This window comes from Suricata suricatta, chromosome 3, assembly GCF_006229205.1.
Source record: "Suricata suricatta isolate VVHF042 chromosome 3, meerkat_22Aug2017_6uvM2_HiC, whole genome shotgun sequence".
Classification (NCBI taxonomy): domain Eukaryota; kingdom Metazoa; phylum Chordata; class Mammalia; order Carnivora; family Herpestidae; genus Suricata; species Suricata suricatta.
This window is the reverse complement of record NC_043702.1, coordinates 98,432,068-98,453,284: the sequence shown is the minus strand read 5'-3', so window position 1 is coordinate 98,453,284 and position 21,217 is coordinate 98,432,068. Positions and strand designations below refer to the sequence as shown.

General features: G+C 45.4%; 1 protein-coding gene across 1 annotated transcript in view; it reads right to left on the bottom strand.

Annotated features, from left to right (window-relative positions):
- The window catches only part of CFAP221 (cilia and flagella associated protein 221), a 100,714-nt gene that overhangs the window by 73,675 nt on the left and 5,822 nt on the right, over nt 1-21,217 (bottom strand). Inside the window, exons 4-6 of the mRNA XM_029933328.1 lie at nt 14,599-14,685; nt 14,356-14,454; nt 12,599-12,699 (exon numbers count right to left, since the gene is read on the bottom strand). Of these exons, the coding sequence (XP_029789188.1) occupies nt 12,599-12,699; nt 14,356-14,454; nt 14,599-14,685 (287 nt within the window). The remainder of the gene's footprint in view (nt 1-12,598; nt 12,700-14,355; nt 14,455-14,598; nt 14,686-21,217) is intronic.

Sequence of the window (21,217 nt, the reverse complement as noted above, 5' to 3'; positions counted from 1 at the left end):
CTCCAGAACTCCTTTCATCCTGCAAAACTGGTACTCTGTCCCCATTAAATGCTAAGGGCCCCTTCCTCCACACCCCCAGCCCCTGGAGGCCTCCATTCCTTCCACTCTCTGTCCCTGCATACGCCTGCTCCGAGGACCTCCTGTAAGTGGTTTCATACAATATATAAAACCTTTAAAAATGAAACATTAGCTTCACTTTAAAATGAGAGCACTCAGCTAAATAATAAATATTGGAGAAAACAGCACCTCGCAACCCACCAGAGTTGCAGACAATGTGGGATTATTCGGGGTAAGGGAGAGAATCCAGGGGCAGCTCCTTTGAGTCAGAGCAGGGCCTGTGGCCGGGGACCAGAGAGCAGGGGCATCTGGCATCGAGCAGAGAGTCATATGCAAGGGAAAAGAAGCAACTAAATCGAGACATGAAGGGACATGAAAAGCCTCCTGTGGACTGATTTCTCCTTTTGTTGAGAAAAACATAGCATTTATTCGGAGAAGATAAGAGGATACATTAAAAACTACTGCTGGGCCTTTTCTCCTTTTAGAATAGAGGGCGGAACAAATCACATGCCGACTGTGTTCGAAATACACTTTTCAGGGCTCAGTGCCCTGTCATGTTTGGCCTGACACAGCCAGGCAGGGCACCCAGCTGACAGCTTACAGTCTTGTGGCTTTCCCACCGGCAATTACTAGAACAAAAAGCTCCCTTGGAAGAGGAGCAAGAAATGAGTTTTTAAAGCCAAGCAACTTAAATTCAAATAATTTTGGTCTTGAAACGATATTAGAGTTTCTTAGAAGAAATTGGGCACATAAATAAGAGAAAGCAACTACTTAAGAAACAAGCATCACAATTCAGTTGGCTGGTTGCGAGTTGCTCTGTTCTAATTAGCTTGACAAGCATTAAATCGTCATGTTCTAGACACCACATTAAAAGTGTGTGCACATGCATGTGTGTGCATAGGTGTGCATGTGCGTGCGTGCCTGTGTGTGCAGGTATCACAAAACTTTGAGGCAGAGCAGGGAGAACAACAGCAGTGGTGACTGGATGTGGCTGCTTGGATAGTGTTGGGTGTGAGACCTGCCAGCTTTTTAAACCACGCAAGGGCAGGAGCTCTCGGGGACTGAAAACTCTCCAGAGGAACATGCTCTGGGTAGACACGGAAACTCCTTGTGTTGTATTCTTAAATATCAGAATTAGGAACTGGCCCATGAATATTTTTTGCAGAATTTAAAGTGTAGTGGGGCACCTGGGTGGCTCAGTCAGTTGAGCATCCGACTCTTGATATATGCTAAGGTCCTGATTTGTAGTTGTGGGATCGGACCCATGTCAGGCTCCATGCTCAGTGCTGAGCATGGAGCCTACTTAGGATTCTCTGCTCCTCTCCCTCTCTCCTTCTACCTCTCCCTAATGCGTGTGCGCATGTCCGTGCATGTGCCTTCACTCTCAAAATAAATAAACATTAAAATAAATAAAATGTGGGGTGTCTGGGTGGCTCGTTGAGCGTCCAACTAAGGCTCGGGTCATGATCTCACGGTTCATGAGTTCAAATTCCCCGTCAGGCTCGGTGCCATTATCATAGAGCCTGCTTCTTCAGATCCTCTGTTCCCTCACCCCCTCAAAAATAAACATTAAAGAAATTAAAATGTTCTACATTTTACTTATTATATAGGCTTCATACTCAGCGCTGGGCTTAAACTCCCGACCCTGAGATCAAGACCTGAGCTGAGATCAAGACAGAGCCACCCAGGTATCCCTAAAATGTAAAACATTTTCAAGTTCATACTGCATATTCTGTGACACTAGCTAGGTAGTTTCACCTAAGTCACAACATTTATATACTATTAAGTTCAAGGAATCTTTCCAAAGACTAGAGGACCCTAAACCACAGAAGTACTCCACCTTTAATCACTGCACCTGATGTACATTCATTTAATGCTCTAGATGCTGGCCGTACATCCCTGAGCCCCAAGCAAATCAAGTGAGCAGTTTTCCAAATAAATCTGTATAAAAACTAAGGGAGAAAAGCAGAGTATTATAATTTTCAAGCTAGGCTTCAATAAGGTCAATATTGCTTTCCCCATTTTCAGTGTTCTAGACTTTCCAACACTTTCTCCAGGTGTCAGAAGTCTATATTTCAACATTTTGTGAGGAAAACTTGGAAAAAAACCTAATTTAGGCCTTCCATGAAAAGTTCCCTTTGTTTACAGTCTCGAGTTGATATCCACATCTGCTGAATAAAAAGGGGAAACATTTATGCCCTTTTATTATTAATATAGATCCCAATGGTTTAGGAGTGGGATGATTTTCTTTTCCTGCTAAAATTCATAGAGACTGGGTCAAGATATTAAGTCAGCAAAGGGATATTAAATCAAAGCAATTTTAACTATAAAATGTGGTGGAATTTTTCATATAATATTTAGGCTGTTAAGTGACAGTGATTTTTAAAATCTGAATATCAATTTTGAAGCAATTTAAAAATATAAGTTCACAACTGCTCAATAAACCCAAGTAAGGGCCGAAATAAATGAAAGCACAAGCGTGTTGATGAGCTCAAGTCGCCTTTGTCCAAATGTGTCCACAGAATGCTGCTGCTCCTTCAAGTCGACTCTGACTTTGGGATGAGAAATGAGTCCCTAGAGTGAGTTAGGCACATGCTTCCCTGGATGAGCTGAGGAATGGGAACTGTTCTCTTGGGGGAGAGAGGGCTTCAAAAAACCCTCTGCAGACCAATTCTATAGTCATTCTGACACCTTATTTCTAATCCAGGTATAGCTGGTTGGTGGGCGCTTTACACAGAGGCTGTTTCCTGGCATAGCTTGAAAAAGGACCTAGTGGCTATCCATGCAGTGCACCCACACTGCCGATCGATCCCTCCAGTGCTAGTTTAAGGAGGCTTCTTCGCCCACAGCCCAGATGCTTTCAACTCTAGGCAGTGAGAGAACTCGGTTTCATTCAGACATCCTAGTCTGACCATTCCCATGCTTTCTAAAAATGAGGCATGAGGTTCAGTTCCAAAGGAAAAGCATCCTTGGGTAAATTCTTAAACTTCTATAAAAGTTCCAGAGACTAAAATATATATAAAAGACTTGGCTTTGGAATGGTGTAGCCAGGGACCCGTTCTACCAGTGGTGTTAATGGGACCCTGTGGTCTACACAGCATCTGTATCCTAGAGATAAACTGAGAGTTCCACGTACTTTAGAGCAACATGTCTGCCTCACCTATGGCAAGGTCCAGAGTGGAAAATGGGAAGTGACAGGGAATCTGGGAGAAGACCCAGGTGACTTTCCTGTAAGCCTGTCTATAGAACACAGGCCAAACGGTCAATAGAGTCAGCCTGAGGCAAGGAAGATCAGCTGATGCCCCATGGAGAGAACAACTAGTCAACTGACTGAGTTTGTTCCAGATTTCAAGCCATTGTCTGGTACCAGGTAGGCACCGCCAGAGAAACCACAGAGTGTGATGAATTATTATGACCTTAGAACCACAGAATGGAAAGATACCAAATTTCAGCACCTAAGAGTTGTGTGTTCCTGTTGACTTGTCTATATAGGAAGCAGAAAATCGTATTTTATCAAAAGCATTCTCTAAGATATGACATGATCATGAAATTTAATCAGCCATGGTGGTTAGACTAGTTACAAAGCAGAATTTCAAACCACAAAAGGGAAAGAGAGCTGAAAGTCCTCTACACCCCAGTGTTTGATTTAGAGATGTTGGACAGAAACCAGAATGCAACTTTTGGTTTACAGAAGCTGTCAAAATACGTGTTACCAGATCGTGAGCCACCATGATTGTGTATGGGGAGCTGACAAATGTCCCCGTGGGATTTTATCTCAGCAAGGACAATTTACAACCATCAAATCCAGCCAGTGGAAATAAGGTTGATGAATATATGCAAGTCTACTTCATGACCTTGTGGAAAATGTGCTAAAGGCTATCTGGTCCTCGGAGAGGCACTACCCAGTCCAGACTTGCTTCTCCCCCGAAGCAGCCTCAAAGTAAGAAAGCAAACTTGGTGGTATCAAATGCAGACCAGGGCGCCTGGGTGGGTCAGTCGGTTAAGCATCCAACTTTGACTCAGGTCACCATCTCTCGGTCTGTGAATTTGAGCCCCAAATTGGGCTCTGTGCTGACAGCTCAGAGCCTGGAGCCTGCTTCAGATTCTGTGTCTCCCTCTCTCTCTGCCCCTCACCCGCTCATGCTCTGTCTCTCAAAAATGAATATTAAAAAAAACTTTTTTTAATAAATAAATGCAGACCTGTGACTTCTAGCCATTTTGTCTTAATTGATTCTCTATGCAAAGGGAAAACATACCCTCTGAATCTACTTTCTGTTGGTTTTGTGTTTTCCTAGCACCTTTGTCTTTGTAATTTTTCTTTAGTTTGTAAAAATGGCTACTTTACTCTGACATTTACAAACGCAAGTGCCCAATGTAACTCTCCCACATTGCTGGTAGAAATTAAAAATGGTGCAGTTACTTTGGATATCAGTTCCACAGTTTCTTGAAACACTACACACCAAGTTACCATACACCCTAGCAGCTGTACTCCTAGGTATATACCTAACACAACTGAGCACATGTGGCCATGTAAAACATACACACAAGTGTTCACAGCCACACTGTTCAAAGAGTGGAAACAATCAATAGCCATCAATCGATGAAGGGATAAATAAAATGTGGTCCAGGCACACAATGGAATATTACTTTGCAATAAAAAGGAATAAAGGATTGATACATGCCCTAAGTTAGATGAACGCAAGAAACATGATGCTAAGTGAAAGAAGTCAGTCACTGGAGACCCCTAATGTATGCTGCTACCTATATGAATGTTCAGAAGGGACAAATAACTGACAAGAAGTCAGTTAAGAGTTTGCTTGAGGAGTACTTGAGTGGTTCAGTCAGTTAAGTGTCTGACTTCGGCTTAGGTCATGATCTCATAGTTTATGAGTTTGAGCCCTGTGTCAGGCTCTGTGCTGACAGCTCAAAGCCTGGAACCTGCTTTGGATTCTGTGTCTCCCACTTTCTGCCCCTCCTCCGCTTGTGCCTGTCTCTCTTTCTTTCAGGGGTGATGCCCCTGAACCACACATTTTAAATTAGTAAGTTTTATGATATGTGAATTATATCTCAAAAAAACTTTTTTTTTTCTAAGTATAAATGCCAAGAGAAAAGAGCTCCTGCTCCCGGACCTGCAGCTACACCCTCCTCCCTGGCCTGCGCCTCTGTGCCCTTGCCGTTGGTTGGGCCACTCTCCCCAGCCGGGGCACAGTACCTGCCGGCTGTTCTGGAGCTTCGTGCCGCCCCTCAGCTGCTAGCACAGCCCGCAGTGTTGAAAGCCCACCTTCAACTTGGCCACCGCCTTCTTACCCCAAGCTTCTCATTCCAATTCCTGTATATGCTGTCTACTTTTGCTAAAGTGTGAGCCAACCTGTCTGGGTCTCATGGATGTGTTATTTAGATAAAAATCTCTTGGGTGATGAGGATGACGATGGCAATAGTTTACATAAATCAGTAGCTGTAAGCTAAGCACTGTTCTTACTACTAGTGTTAAAAATGTACAAATATTATTAACTATTAGTAAGTTCTACTTTAACCTGTTTAATCCTCAGAACAATTTTAAGAGGTGGAGACTCCTATGAAGGGTATTTTACAGATGAGGATTGTAAGAGGCAGAGAGAGGCTGTCATTTGTCGGGTCACAGAGCCATCAAGAAGCAGAGCCTGGACCGGATTGCAGACAGAATGGCTCCAGAGTCGTTAGTAGTTCTGCTGCTAAACCCGACACTCTGTTGCCTCGACTCCTGCTCAGTGTTGTTTTTATTGAAAGTCCTCATAGGCCAGTCAAGTAACAAAAATGAGTGAAGAGAGCTGCGTGTGAGGTGAGAAGGAGTGGTGGGGACTGCGGTGAGCTGGCAAAGGCACTGCTCTCTAAAGAGGCAGCTTCAGGGGCGCCTGGGGGGCTCCGTCGGTTAAGCATCCAACTCTTGATTTTGGCTCAGGTCCTGATCTCACGGTTCGTGAGATTGAGCCCCCCATCGGGATCTGTGCTGACAGTGAGGAGCTTGCTTGGGATTCAAAATAAACAAATAAACTTAAAAAAAATAAAGAGGCAGCTTCTATTTTATCTCCCTTGAATTGACTGTGATCATGCAGGATTATGGGCCCAGTATGGCTGGTTCTTCTTCTTCAATGTATTTTATTATTTTTTATGTATTATTTTTTAAATATAGTTTATTGTCAAGTTGGTTTCCATATAACACCCAGTGCTCATCCCAACAAGTGCCCTCCTCCATGCCCATCACCCACTTTTAATGCATTTTAAATGTTTATTTATTTTTTGAGAGACAGAGAGCACGAGTCGGGGCAGGGCAGAGAAAGAGAAGGAGACAGGATCTGAAGCAGGCTCCATGCTGACAGCAGTGAGCCCATGGGAGGCTCGAGCTCATGAACCATGAGATCATGCCCTGAGTCAAAGTTGGATGCTTAAGCAACTGAGCCATCCAAACATCCTTATTTTTCCTTTAAAAAAAAAAGCAAGTAAAAATCTAAATTTTTACATGAAATCTTTTGATTGTTAAATGCTGACAGTGAATTCAAGGTTGAAAAAGAAAAAATGAAACTGTATGGGCCACCACCAGCTGGATGAAACCAAACAGGTCAGCAGTTTAGTTAAAGCAGAAGCTACAAATCAGGGGTCAGCAGGCCAAATTCAGAGTGGATGAAGGAATGAATGAATGAATGAATGATGGATGGATGGATGGATGGACGAATGGATGGATGAATGAGTGGATGGATGAATGAATGAATAGATGGCTGGATAAATGAATGAATGGATGGACGAATGGATGAATGAATGATGAATGAATAGACGAATGAATGAAGCAATGACAAGTTGGGGACTACAAATAGTCTTCAACAGAAGACTTGGTGGACTTCTTCATTCTCTTCCAACACCCTAAAACTTCCTTAGAAAACCATGGGGGGATTTAGATTTTCCACGAGGAGGCACAAACAGAAAGACTGAGGATGAGGAGCTAAGGTGGGGACAGGAAGAGCCAGGAGCAACACTGTAAGCAGCCAGGTGCCCATCTCTAAAAGACATCATGACAGGTGGACATAGAGTGGAAGGAGGTGCTGGCTGGAGTTGCCCAGGGCAGGGTGGGGCGGGTAGGAGAGCTGGGTGAGGTGGGGCACAGAAGCACCTGGGACAAGTGTAGGGTGCAGCATAGTGTGCGAACCTTCTAGTCCCCCAGCCTGATCTCTCAAGCAGCCCCTGCAGAAACGGAAAAAGCCGTGTTGGGGTGGTTCCGTGTGCACAGAGGTGGGGCGCCTCACGCTGAGGCAGAGAAAGCACAGAAGTCCGCTTGCATTCAGCACAGCCAGAGATGGCCCCACGGGCCACACAGGTGACAAAATACTGGGATAGGAGCAAAAATGAGGCCTCTGAGAGACTGGAGGTCACAAAGCTTCCCATGGGTCTGAGCAGGGGCTGGGAACAAGTCCGCCCTTGGAGGGAGGAGTATTTCATCACCAGTAATATTTAGAATTGTTGGTGCTTGGTGTTATTGAAAAGGAGTCTGATTTCTAGAAGGTTTTGTCATCCTTAAACATTTTTCCACCGGGGGGCTCAATTGGTTATGTGTCTGACTTTGGCTCAGGTCATGATCTTACTGTTCTGAGATCAAGCCCCCAAGTTGGGCTCTGCGCTGATGGCTCAGAGCCTAGAGCCTGCTTCAGATTTTCAGATTCTGTGTCTCACTCTCTCTCTGCCCCTCCCCCTCACTCACTCTCTCTCTCTCTCTCTCAAAAATAAATACACTTCAAAAAATAAGTAAATAAATAGACAGGTAAATAAATAATCTTCCACAATGAACTCCTGTTATTGCTGGTGTTGGGCAAGATCACTCCCACTACCTACCTTTGCTTTGCCACTGACAGGAGCCTCCTCCCCAGGCCTAGAGACGGCGGACCCGGTGCACGTCAGCCCTGCCCTATCCAGTCATGGCATAGTCTACCAGGAGTCCCCAGACCACAGTCTGCCTGGTACACGTGGCAGCTCCTATCAGCTCAACTGCTGATAGACCACACTGCCACTCCAGAGCCAGAGGAAGCCAGACGGAGCGCTGGCCAGTGGATGTACACATCAGTGGCCAGTCTGCTGGGCTGCAGATTTCCAGCAGGCGCTGTTGGCACTCTCTTTCCCCTGGTGCACCCATCATCCCACTCTGGGACTGCTGTCGCTTGGCCATTCTGGAAGGCCGGGCACTCCCACCCTTACCCTCCCCTCCTTCACAGGTCGTGCCTTAACATATCATGTGCAATGAGTCCTTGTTTTCCCTTCTAAGACACCTGGCCTGAGACCCTCCTGCCTCATTTACATATTTTCAACTACCGCCCTGTGTTGGGACAGTCCCAGGGGTCCCGCCACACCCCCTCCAGTTCTCTGCACCAGCTCAGTCACCCAGTGAGGTTTCTGGAAGGTAGATCTGATCGTGCTTTTTCTCTGCTTAAATATTTCAGTGGTGAAACCCACATTTCCCAGCAAAGCCTATGCGGCCATTCTCGCTCAGCCTCCTCCCCGTCCCCCCCCCCCACCTCTGATCTGGCAACCTACACCCATCACAGGAACATTCTGGACAGGCCTACACGTGCTGTGCCCTTTGTTCACTTTGCCCAAACCACTGCGCTGCCTGGAGCACCCTCTCCTATCCTATTCTGCTCCCTTCTTCTGCCGGCTGATTTCTGGTTATGCTTCAAAAACTCAGTTCAGAGATGTTGTCCCCTAGGAAATCATGTCTGAGCACCTCTCACCCCCTGTCCCAAATACTCTCACTTCCCACCGCACTGGGTTAGGTGTTCTTCCTTTGAACATAGCACATTAGACATTAGGATTGTCGGCTTAGTCATGATCTCAGCTCTTAAGCATGTCTGTGCCTTCAGTACCTAACATGGAGCCTGGCACATACTGGCATTCAGTAAACATCTCATGAATGAATGAATCCTGTATGAAGAACCCACCCAAACAGTACCTTCAACCTCCAGGTAGCCTAGGGTGAACAGAGAACATTTAAGGGTGAGAGCCCTTTCAAATACTTCCCTCCTGCCCTGCTACCAGACGTTTTTAGACTGAATGAAGCATAAGGCAATTTGGATAGTTATCCGTTGTTGAGTAAAGTGCATAAAGCTCAGGGAGGGGACTGCCTGCTCCTGTTTGAAGGGGAAAAGGAGCATGCTTATTTTCTGACAAATTTTTTAAAAACTTCACACCATTATACACAGTAACTCAGTTTAATAAACTGTTTAGCTGAAATTTTCATTCTGATTATAAATGAAGGGCATTATGTACAAAATAGTTTGGGAAAAGCTTCTAGGGAAGTCAGTAGATGTATGTATTAAGACTCAGACTGACGTCTGCAGTATAAGGCATATTGTTTCCACCAGTTTATTAAACCATTGTTCTGAATTCTTTTTTTAACTTTTTTTAGCGTTTGTTTATTTTTGAGAGAGAGAGAGAGTGAGCGGGGGAGGGCAGAGAGAGGTGGGGACAAAGAATCCAAAGCAGGCTCCAGGCTCTGAGCTGTCAGCACAGAGCCCAATGTGGGGCTCGAACCCACGAACCGCGAGATCATGACCTGAACCAAGTCGGACGCCCAACCAACTGAGCCACCCAGGTGCTCCTGCCATTGTTCTCAGTTTCTAAGCCCAGCTAATGATCCAAACAAAAATAATTTGAAATTTTTGGAGGGAAAAAAGGAAAGAAGAAAGGAAGGATGGATGGATTCAAGAACTAAGAAGTTAGATAGTTCCTGCTTTTCTAACACTTTGATTTTCACGAAAGTTGCTATAGTCATCCATTTAAAGGAAATAGCTCTGTTTGGCCTTAAGATGCAGACAGTGAGTGGGTCCTACCAAGAGGGACTCACCCTTACAGAGCACTTAGTACTGACAAGAACTGGGTGAAGGCAGGAAGGAGTGAAGAGGGGGTGGGAGGAAATACTGAGATACTGAGTTCTGGCAAAATGTGTTTGGGAAAATAGAGTACTGAAGAATAAGGGGTCAAGAATATATGTCAGTGAAAATGTCAAAATCTGAGAATACCCACTGTTCGGCAGTGGTACAGGCAAAGAGGAATTCTCATGCACTGCAGGTAGGCGTGTGAATGGGTACAGCCGTTCTGGAAAACACTCTGGTGGTACAAAGTTAATAGTAAATGTGTGTTAGACAATCCACTTCTAGATGTATATGCTAGGAAAAGTCTAGAATCTGTGCCCCAGACCATGCAGAGGCATGTACACAGCAGTGCTGGTCAAAGCAAGGCACCTGGGTGGCCAAGTGCCCGATTTTAGGCTTAGCTCACAGTCTCACGGTTCACAAGTCCAGAGTTCAAGCCCCACGTTGGGCTCATGGTTATTTGCAGAGACTGCTTCCTCAGCTCCTCTGTCGCCCCCTCTCTCTGCCTCTCCCTGACTCATGCTTTCTCCAAAAATAAATAAAACATTAAAAAAACCCCACTAAACTAAAAAAAATTGATGATCATTCCATTCAGTGGACACCACAATAGTAAACTCTAGCTACGGGAGTTAACATGGTGGAACCACAGAACCTTAATGTTGAATAGAAAGAGCAAGTTGCAAGAGAACATTCATATAGTAGATCCCATGTATCTAAAGATCACACACTGGCAAAACAAAACAATGTGTTACCTAGGGGTGCATGTGTATGTGTCAAAACTATTCAACTACATCAAAGAAATGATTGTCACAAAATTCCAAGTAGTAGCTGCAAAGTTACTGGTGATGCTTTTTGTCTTGAAGCCAGTGTTTATTATAGCATTGGTGTTTAAGCCTGACAGATCACTATATATTTTTTTGTATGTATTATTTATTTATCATTCTTAAAGAGTTCAAGGAAAGAAGTATAGACATTTGGAGAGTCAGAAGGTCATGGGAAGGTGTGTAGGCTGGTTGGGGGGGGGTTGCAGCGCAGGGAGAAGGTTACACATTGGCTGAACTAAGGCAATCATTCCAGAATTAATTTGGGAGTTTCAGTCAAGGATGCCAAATATACTAAAAAGGAAGGGCCTTGAAGCTCATACATATTGGTCTATAAGTGCTCCCTCATCCTAGAGGGTTCTGCTGGCCCTCTCTCTATCTAACCCTGCTATCTGGTCATCGGCAACTTGTATGCATGCTGCTCAGTGCTGCAAGCACTTGAACTTGTGTTCATCCCCAAAGCATGCTGAAACCAGTCTTTGTTCACCACCTGGGCCTACAGCAAGAGATATCTAGTATCTGCCACCGAGCAGGTGGATTAAAACCCTCCAGTGGCTAAATTGCCTCTTAGATATAGTCCATGCTCTCCGCTGCCACCATGCCTTTGTATGCTCTATTTACCTGCCTTAAATGCCATCCTCCTATTCTACCACCCGATGGAGTCCTCTTAGGACAACCAGATGTCACCCCCCAGAGACATGAGGAGTAAATACCCCATGTCTCCAGTCAGCTCCATCTTCTGGGTATATATAGGACCCCGTATGTGCCTCTAACACATACAGCACTTAGCAATAAATGTAATTAACTGATGCCATGATCTATCCCCATTAGACTCTAAAACATTCAGAATCAGAACCTTTGTCTATTTACCTTTTTTCCATGGGTGATATTCAAAATGTCAATTGATGGGGACTTCTGGGCAGTACTCAGAGCAGCTATAAGGCTGGGGCCACCTCCTGCGGATGCCTCCCCCCACCCCCAAGTTGCTAGGTATTGACAATTTAGTTGCTGAATCATTAAGAGGTCACAGGGAAGGCAGGGAAGGGGCCAGACAGCTGGGATGGAGGGACGGGAGCTCAGGACAGTATATATTTCCCAACCAGTAGAAAAGTATTAACAACTGGCATGGCTATTGTATAGCTTTATCTAACAGCTCTATATCCATTTTTTTATATCTCTAGGGACGGGTAGAGATATTTAGGTATTAGTAGTAAGGATTTAATAAATACTTACTGAATAAAAAAAGTACATTACACTTGGAATCTTTAACTGTGTTCCTGACAAGACAGGGTCAAGGAATCTGAGACTTGGCTTCGACAGTAACTTTCTATTCTTTTTGCTTCCTCATCCAAAGTGGAGATTGGTTAATGGATGGGCACCAAATCCAGGTTGGTCCAATAAGACTCAATCCTAGGGCTTTGGCTTGAACATCCCCAAGCCCTCCGGCCCTTCCTACCTCTGTTGCCAACAGCATTTTTTCTTACCCCTGTGAGGGGGAAGCCTATTGTGAAAGACGCCTGCAGAGAGAGAGAGGCAGAACCAAGTAAAAGGAGAAAGTCATGTTCCCACAAGCTGACTTAAACCCCTAGAACAAGCCGTGCCTGAAGATCCACCTTGCACCTCTCAGTTAAATGGCCCAATAAATTCCCTTTCTTGCTTATGATGTTGCGACATGGGCTTTTGTTTTTGTTTTGCCTTTCCAACTGTAAGTCCCATCTAACTCAGCTAGAAAAGTACAAATCTAGGAAAAATATAAATCTGAGCTTCTGTTATACATCTCTTAACTTTTCGTGACCTATGACATTTTGGTCATTCATCTTGGTAACTCACCTTTTACCAAGCAGAACATTTGATAGATTTATAAATGAGGGAAAGTCCAGTGTGTTCATGACGGGATAGGCATGGATAGGAATAAGCAAGGTGTCATCTCCCTAAAATGAATGGGAAAAAAGTGAAGTTTACCATACTGGAGGCTATAATTTTCAAAGATGAACTCGTAGGTACTTTACTTCTTATGTTGTTTTCTATCATTAAAAAATATTTCCTTAAGAACCCTGAGTGCTTGAACAGAACATTAGAAATGCTGAGCTTTCTTAAGCTACATCCAAAGTGTAGGAAATTCTAAGCACATTTCATTGAAGTGATATTCACCATTTTCCAGGAGAGAGGATGCCTTGGTGTAGATACAAAGACAGTCATCTATAGGCTTCTATTCCAGAAAATTATAAGGAAACACAATCTGCAGTAGCCTGAGAGAAACCAAAATCACCACGCCATCAGCTGATCCAGATGGCACCGAATAGTAAATGATGAACCAGGGTAGGACACATCTACTTCCAGTCCTGCCTAATATACGACCTTGAAGAAGACCCTTAACCTCTCCAGGCCTCCATTCTTCCTTTGCAAAGTGGGAATAATGTTGCCTTCATTTTAAAGGTATTTTTAAGCATGAGAGCTGATGATGGCCTGGAAGAGTTAAGAGCACTGCATAAAGGCAAGGTATTATTATCAGCGCCGCCATGAAGTAGCAGGAGACGTGCAGTGGCGCTCTGTGCCGTTAGTCTTCTTGGTACAGATACTCCTTCTGAAAGCAATACTCTAATTTTGAGTTTAGCTTTTTTAATTTTCTGTTTAAAAACTGAACCTCATTGGGGCGCTTGGGTGGCCTAGTTGGTTAAAGCATCCAACTTCAGCTCAGGTCATGACCTCTCAGTTCATGTGTTCAAGCCCCACGTCGGGCTCTGTACTGACAGCTTGAAGCTGGAGCCTGCTTTGGATTCTGTGCCTCCCCCCAGCCCTCCCCAGCTCATGCTCTGTCTCTCTCTGTCTCTTAAAAATGCATACATGTTAAAGAAAATTTTTAATTAAAAAAATGGAAGCTCATTGATTACTAAAACATACTCTTCCATTTTTAGTTTTGAAAAATTAGATTTAGTTCACCTTAAGGCTTCTTGATTTGCAAGAGCTGAGCGGGGAGAGCAAAGGAAAGTGTCAGGGTGGAGGTGGGGGGGACAGTGTGAAGACAGGGATTGACAGCACTCGGGGCTGGCTCTGGCTGGGGGTCACAGGATGAACTCGCTGGCCTAGAAGAGGCTCACAGGGACTCACAAGGCACAGCCATCGGGGTCAGGCCACACAGGCTCCCACCTGCCTGCGGACCCCCAGGGCTCTGAGGATATTCCCACAGGACACCATCCAGTCCCTGGGGTTTACAATCACAAGTCAGGGAGTGTTGCTAATTTTGTAACCTAGCACTTAAAGGAGTATGTTTAAGCTACTGGAAAAAGTCCTTACCGACTCCTAGTGCTACGCAATGAATGAGGTTTCCGGACCAGGGCAGGCTGGAAACCTAAAGCAGATGACGTCTCATGGCTCTGCCCTGACTCTTCATGGCTCTCATGCCTGGGACCCATGTCACTGGACAAGGACCCTTGTGCTGCTCACACTGGCTGCCCAAGGAACACACGCCCTGGGTGAGAAACTTCACACTCACGTTCTACGTCTCTTCGTTCTTCCCTCAGGATGGAAGTCTTGACATCCTCCTGTCCCCTACCCCTCAAAAAAAAAACAATTTTAAGGAAACTTACCTTGCAGTGAACCCGAATGCAGTCATAATAGTATCGCCACTCATCCGGAGAAAATGTAATGGTGATCGTGAGGGACAAGCCGGGGACGAGGCAGGGCTCCTATAAGACAGGCAGGCTCTGGTCTGGACAGGCTCCAGAGCACACAGACAGCGGGCTGTCCCCCATCCCAAGCTGACCAACCACCCAGAAAGCCACAACCCAACAAAGACCACAGCGGAAAAGAGGCAACCGGAACACGCTTACCTTTTTCACATACTTGATCTGAAAGTATTTGGTTTGAGGGGGTAAAATATGCACATGTATGTCTTCATTGGAAATATTGACCAGATGCTGTGAAAAACAGAAGCATTCAGAGAAAACAGTTTTATCTATCTGCATATTCACCTCCTCATTTATTTAGACCTTACCTTGTTCCTAAAGAGATGTGAGGAGATAGAATTTATTGTTTAAATGTTAAAAAAATTTTTTTTAAACATCTATTCAGCATTGAGAAACAGAGAGAGACAGAACATGATTATGGGAAGGCAGAAAGAGAGGGAGACACAGAATCCAAAGCGGGCTCCAGGCTCTGAGCTGTCAGCACAGAGCCCCACTTGGGCCTCGAACTCACAAACCACGATATCATGACCTGAGCCGAAGTTGGATGCCCAACTGACTGAGCCCCCCAGGTGCCCCTGTTTAACTTTCAAAAAGATTTGAAATGCATCGTACCCCATTTAGAGAATAATAAAATAAACACAATACCATTGAAAGGATAATAAAGTACACCCATACGCCTTCTGCCCGGATTAGGGGCTTTACCAGAGCCTGTAGCCCCCAGACAGCTATCTTCGTCGGTACATGCCCCTAGCCCCCAGTCCTGACCAGTTACCACGTGTGCCTTTTTGTTTTGTGAACTCTGTTAAGCCCAAAAGTAAACGTGTCAGGCGGTGCCTGGGTGGCTCAGTCAGTTGAGACTTTGGCTCAGGTCATGATCTCATGGTTTGTAGTTCAAGCCTCACAACAGGCTTGCTGCTGTCAGGCTGTCAGCAGAGCCCACTTTGGATCCTCTGTCCTCTTCTCTCTGTCCCTCTCCTCCTTGTGCTTTCCCATAAATAAACAAGTATTAAAAAAAAAAAAACCTGCCAGTCATCTTGCCAGCAAAATGGGTTTATTCAGGAACGGCAGAAAATCGCAAACCAGGACATGCAGGTTACTGAAAAATCACATACAAGTCCCCAGACAAGAGGAGAGGAATGCTCTCTTATGGAGGAAAGGGGGAAGGAGGGAGAGCTGATGTAAACTATTAAGTCCTTTGGAGTAAACTCCAATGGAGTCTGAAGTACAGGGGCTTTTCACTGGCTGAGCTGTGCCAGTCTCTCATTGGCCAGGCTGTCGCTGGGGCAGGAGGAAAACCTTCCTTCCTCAGGCTGAGTATGTACCTAAAGTATGGACTAGGAGGTCCATCTCTTCCTATTGGGTGTGCAATTCCACCGGAGTGGTGGGGCATGAGAGCTCCCCCTGCTGGCCTCAGATTCTGCTCGGAACCAGGTTGCCTTTCATTAATGAATTTTCACAACTCCATTTAGCCCTGTGACTCAACTAAGAAGCCAGCCACCCAGCCAACTCCCACAGTTTCTGGAATTCCATGCCACTGGATGGCCCCCAGCACCACTTAGGTGGTCAAAAAATTCAGGGGAAAAGGCCTGGGGCTAGGACGACCTCCAATACATCCCTGGGGCCAGACAGGACAATATGGTGGGTAAATTGACTCGGTCTCTGAGTTACAGGTATCTTTCCTCCCTCTGCCTGAGATGGGGCCAAGAACTTCAGAATCTGGGCATGTGGGCCTCACCTGGACCAAGGGACAGTCAGGAGTGGGGCGCCTGGGTGGCTCAGTTGGCTGAGCATCCAACTTAGGCTCCTGTCATGGCTGGCAGTTCATGAGTTCGAGCCCCATATCGGGCTCACTGCTGTCAGTGCAAAGCCCATTTCAGATCCTCTCTCCCCCTTCTTTCTGCACCCCCCCCGCCTCCACCACTTGCACTTACTCAAAAATAAATATACATTAAAAGAAAAAACAAAAAAAGGAACTCTCTCCCCATGCTTGTCATCAAGGGAAGTCCTGGTGTTGAGGTCCAAGAAGAATTGGGAGCTAAGGTGGTTATACTGTTTATCACTTAAAAAAAAGTCCAGTGAGGACAGAGCAACAAACAGGTGTAAGGGCTGTTTTTTACTGTGTATCCCATGGGCGTCTAACCTGAAAAGAAGTCAGTAATCTGCACTCCAGGAGTGCTCAGGGTTCACATTGCAAGATCCTAACCCAGAGTCCAGACTCCAGATAGAGGGGGCTGCTAAGAGCATTTCCATTCTGCTCACCTAAACTGACACTAGAAGGTCTTCAGTATCAGCATAATGGATGTTCAGGAATAGATGTCCTAACTAGAAACGTCATCCAGGCATTCCTGTTCTTAAAACAAAAGGCACAGGAGAATCTGATGAGCCCAGGGCCCAGGGTCCTTTACAGTGACCTCCAAAGACACAGGACTCCCTTATGTCTTGCATTTTGCATGGCTTTACAAAAAATGTTGTTGGCCTGTTGGAAGGCTGGCCAACTTTACCCACAGATGCACCTGCATGTGCTGCCAGCAAAACCTCCTTGCAAGGAGCTCTCACTGGGCCTTCCTGGAGATGGCGAGTATGGAAATTCTTTTTTGCCTGCTTGCGCGTATTTCTTCCGCAAGCCAGAATTTCTTCTTGGACCTGTTTGCACTGTGGCAGATAAGCCTGGGAGCAAGGCTGCTGGGAGGAGACCTGTGGCTCCACTGCCCAGCGGGCTCAGATTATCGGTACACACCTGGCAATGAGAAATAACCTCAGGGACTTAGGTCAGTTTGCAGCCAGCACCATCACGGGCTCTAGAGAGGTCTGTCCTCAGAGCTCCTGACCTCACTCGGCTGTTCCAGGCCTCCTATAGGGTCCCAAGGAAGGGGACAGGAGCTAGCCCTCCTGAGGCTGGACAGGCAGCCGGCCTCTGTGGGTGACGGCCCAGACACAACTTGATTTTTAAAAAATATAGAAGGGGCACCAGGGTGGTTCAGTTGGTTGAGCACCTGATTCTTGATTTCAGCTTGGGTCACGATCTCACAGTTTGTGGGATCAAGCCCCATGTCGGACTCTACGCTGATAAAGCAGAGCCTACTTGGGATTCTCTTTCCCTCTCTCTCTATCTCTGCCCCTACCCTGCTCGTGCTCTAGGTCTCTCTCTCAAAATAAATAAATAAACATTAAAAAAAAAAAAGAAACCTGATGCTTCCTCCAACCTGCGTGTCGCAGAGCAAATTCAAACATGCCCACTGCTCATTTGGACTGGAAGCCTAGGGATTGGAAATCAGGAGATAATATCTGCATTGTCAAACAACACAGGTGCCATTCATGCTAATGAAAGATGTCTTATTTGGCTATACATTGTAGGGGGGATGGCGGGAATCTTGAAGGCTGCAGTAGGGAACTGCAAACTAACACTATATTTCAGAAAGCTGGAAGGAACTGATAATTTACATAAGATAAGTCTGTACAGGCGAACAACTCTGACTCGGGCTAACAACAGCCACACTGGGTGTCTCATGAGAAGACTGACTAACAATCTACTTAATACATATAGTTTCCCAAACAAAATCTTTCTGCAGAGGGGAAAAAAAGAATTAAAGAGGTCTTTGTTTTGAGAAACATTATTTCCAATTTTAAAGTTAGTCAAAGCATTGATCTCCATAGAAATCCAAGTAAAATGCTTTAAATCCTTTAACCAGATGCGGATCAATCTCAAATGTTAATGAACAATTTATTGTGGTTTTAAGCCCACATGCCATCAGCCCAGTCTTGGGAAGTTTGCACAGTTTCCTGTAGCAAAACCAAGATAAAAGCAGAGCAGAGCTCAAGGTAATTGTCTTAGGCTTCTGGTTAACTCTGCTGGTGGAAACAGGAGGCTTGGCTCTCCCAAGATCTCCCAGGATGCTATTAAGATGAAATCACTTTGTACTTTTATCTGTTCCTGTTTGTTTTAATGTCTGCTAGAAGCAGTGTGATTGTTTCGACTTCACATTGTATTTACCTGGAATGAGGGAGTTTTCACCAAGTCATCCTTTTCCAAGAAAGTGAATTCAATCTCATTCCCCAGTGTTTACTGAGGGCCTTCTATGTGCTAGGCATTGTTCAGGACAAAAGAGATGGTCTCTATTCTTCAACTGAATGAAGCTTTCACCTCCCTCCCCAAACCCTACAGTCCAGGTAAACCAGCTTGCATGCTAGTGTCCAAATTTGCACCATGCACCCCAAACCTCTCTCAATGTCTTCCTTTAGGCCCTGAGTATCTTCTTCCTGCTCTCATTTTTGGACCATCTCAAGTGGCTTCTCCTCTTCCTCACGCTTTTATTATTTCCTTTTCAAAGATTTTCTTTTTTAAGTAATCTCTACACCCAATGTGGGGCTCGAACTTACAACTCCGAGATCAAGAGTCCCATGTTCTGGGGCACCTGGGTGGCTCATTCAGGTAAGCCTCCGACTCTTGATTTCAGCTCAGGTCATAAGCTCATGGTTCAGGAGTTCAAGCACCATGTTGGGCTCTCCACTGACAGTGTGGAGCCTGCTTGAGATTCTCAATTTCTGTCTCTCTCTACCCTCTACCCCTCCCTCTCTATCAAAAATAAAAAAATAAATATTAAAAAAAGTCATGGTCTACCGACTGAGCCAGCCAGAGGCCTCTACAAGCTTTTTTTATATCATGAGCATCCTGGTCTAAAGATGTTTAACAACATTAGTCATTAGGGAAATGCAAGTAAAACATGCAAATGTGAAAAAAACCACAAATAAAATAGTGAGTTGAATGGTGGCCTCAAGAAGGTATGTTCACATCCTAACACCTGGAGCCTGTGAATGTGACCTTATCCACGGAAAGGATCACTGTGGATCTTATTAAGTTAAGGACCTTGAGATTTGATCATCCTGAATTACCCAGGTAGGCTTCCGTCCAATGGACCTGTCCTTGGACGAGAAGAGGAGAAGACACAGAGTCAGAGAGGGCCATGTGAAGGTAGAGGCCAAGAACGGAGTCATGTAGCCACAAGCCAAGGAACACCTGTCAGAAGCTGCCAGAGGAGAGACTACATTCTCCCCGAGAACCTCTGGAGGGAGCACAGCACAGCCGACACCTTGACTTTGAGCTCTGTCCTCCAGAATACACTTCTGGTTCATTAAGATCCTCGGTTCATGGTTATTTGTGACAGCAGGCACAGAAAACTAACATACCATATGACCCAAGAATTCTTGTCCCGGGTATATATCCAAGAGAATTGAAAATATGTCCACGCAAAAACACACACACAAGCATCCCTAACAGTGCTATTCATAGTAGGCTCAAAGCTGAAACTCAGATGTCTATCTGATGAACAAAACATGGTGTAGCCATACAATGCAATAGGATTCAGTCACAGAAAGGAAGGAACTACCGATAGATGCAAACTGGATGAGCCTGGGAAATGTGAGGCCAAATGACAGATGCCAGTCCCACAAGACTACATGTTACATGATCCCACTTATATGAAATGTCCAGAGTAGTTAAATCTCTGCCAACGGAAAGCAAGTTAGTGGTCAGCTGGGGTAGAGGTAGACTGGGTGAGGGAATAAGAAGAGTGAGGGGCTGGCGGATGGGGAGCGAATTGCTCATTCATTATGGAAGATAAACAATGAGCAACTATGAAAGATAACTGTTCTAATTCTACCCTACCACCGTTGAGGCAGCAAAACTAATACCGGGAAAAGTAAGGTTGGACTTTGACGCTGTGTTCTCAGAAATGTGTCTCATGAGTTGATGGGGAGATTTCTTATTCACCATTTTAAATTCTAGGGGCCCCTGGGTAGCGTAGTCAGTTAAGCGTCTGACTTTGGCTCAGGTCATGATCTCATGGTTCATGGGTTTGAACCCCGCATCAGGCTCTGTGCTGACCACTAGCTCAGAGCCTGGAGCTTGCTTCAGATTCTGTGTCTCTTTCACACTCTGTTTCTCTCTGTCTCTCAAAAATAAATACAATGTCAAAAAATTTTTTTAATTAAATAAATAAATAAATTCTAACCCTTTTCTTGAGGGGAAACCCTTGGCACCTAACAGACTGCTCTCTGTATTCATTCTCTCTACCCACTTCAAGGCACAAGGACTCATGGACATGGCATTCTGTTTGTTGGGGACTGCCTGACAGAAACCTAACTTCACTTCCAAACAGCTTTGCCATTTGTCTCCTTCTCCTTGCTCTGAACAATGCAACGCAATAGTTGGAATCCTTTCTCAAAATGATCCACTCTAAGACATGGCTCCTAAGAATGCATTACATCTAAAAGTAGAGACTCTTGGGGTATCTAGTGATGGAGCCAGAGGGGGACACCGTGTACAAAGTCAGAGTCTCAGAAGGCCCTTGTGAGGAGAGCCCGCCTCTGCCCCACCCCCAACCCATGCGGAGAGGCCAGTGGGGCACAGGTCCAGAGCCCAGTGGGAGTAGTTCTGAGATGTCCTGCTCAGTGTGACTTTTGGGGACTGATGTGAGGTCATCGAGGTCACAGAGCTGACTTAAATGTTCAGCTCTCTGGAAGCACAGAACTTAGGAGTTCTGTAGCTGCCCAGAGCCCACCCCAGTCTGAACATGCAGTCAATGAAGGGGACCCACAAAGCTCTGTGGATTGATGTCCATCCTTTCAACTGTCCTTCTTGGAGCCTGTCCAGTGGAGCGGACCCTTGCCACCAGACTCGGCTAGGATCTCTCTGGCCAGAATAGCTCATTCAGGCATGGGCATCAGACCCAAGCAGGTGAAACAGAACCCTCACAGGAGCCTCTTA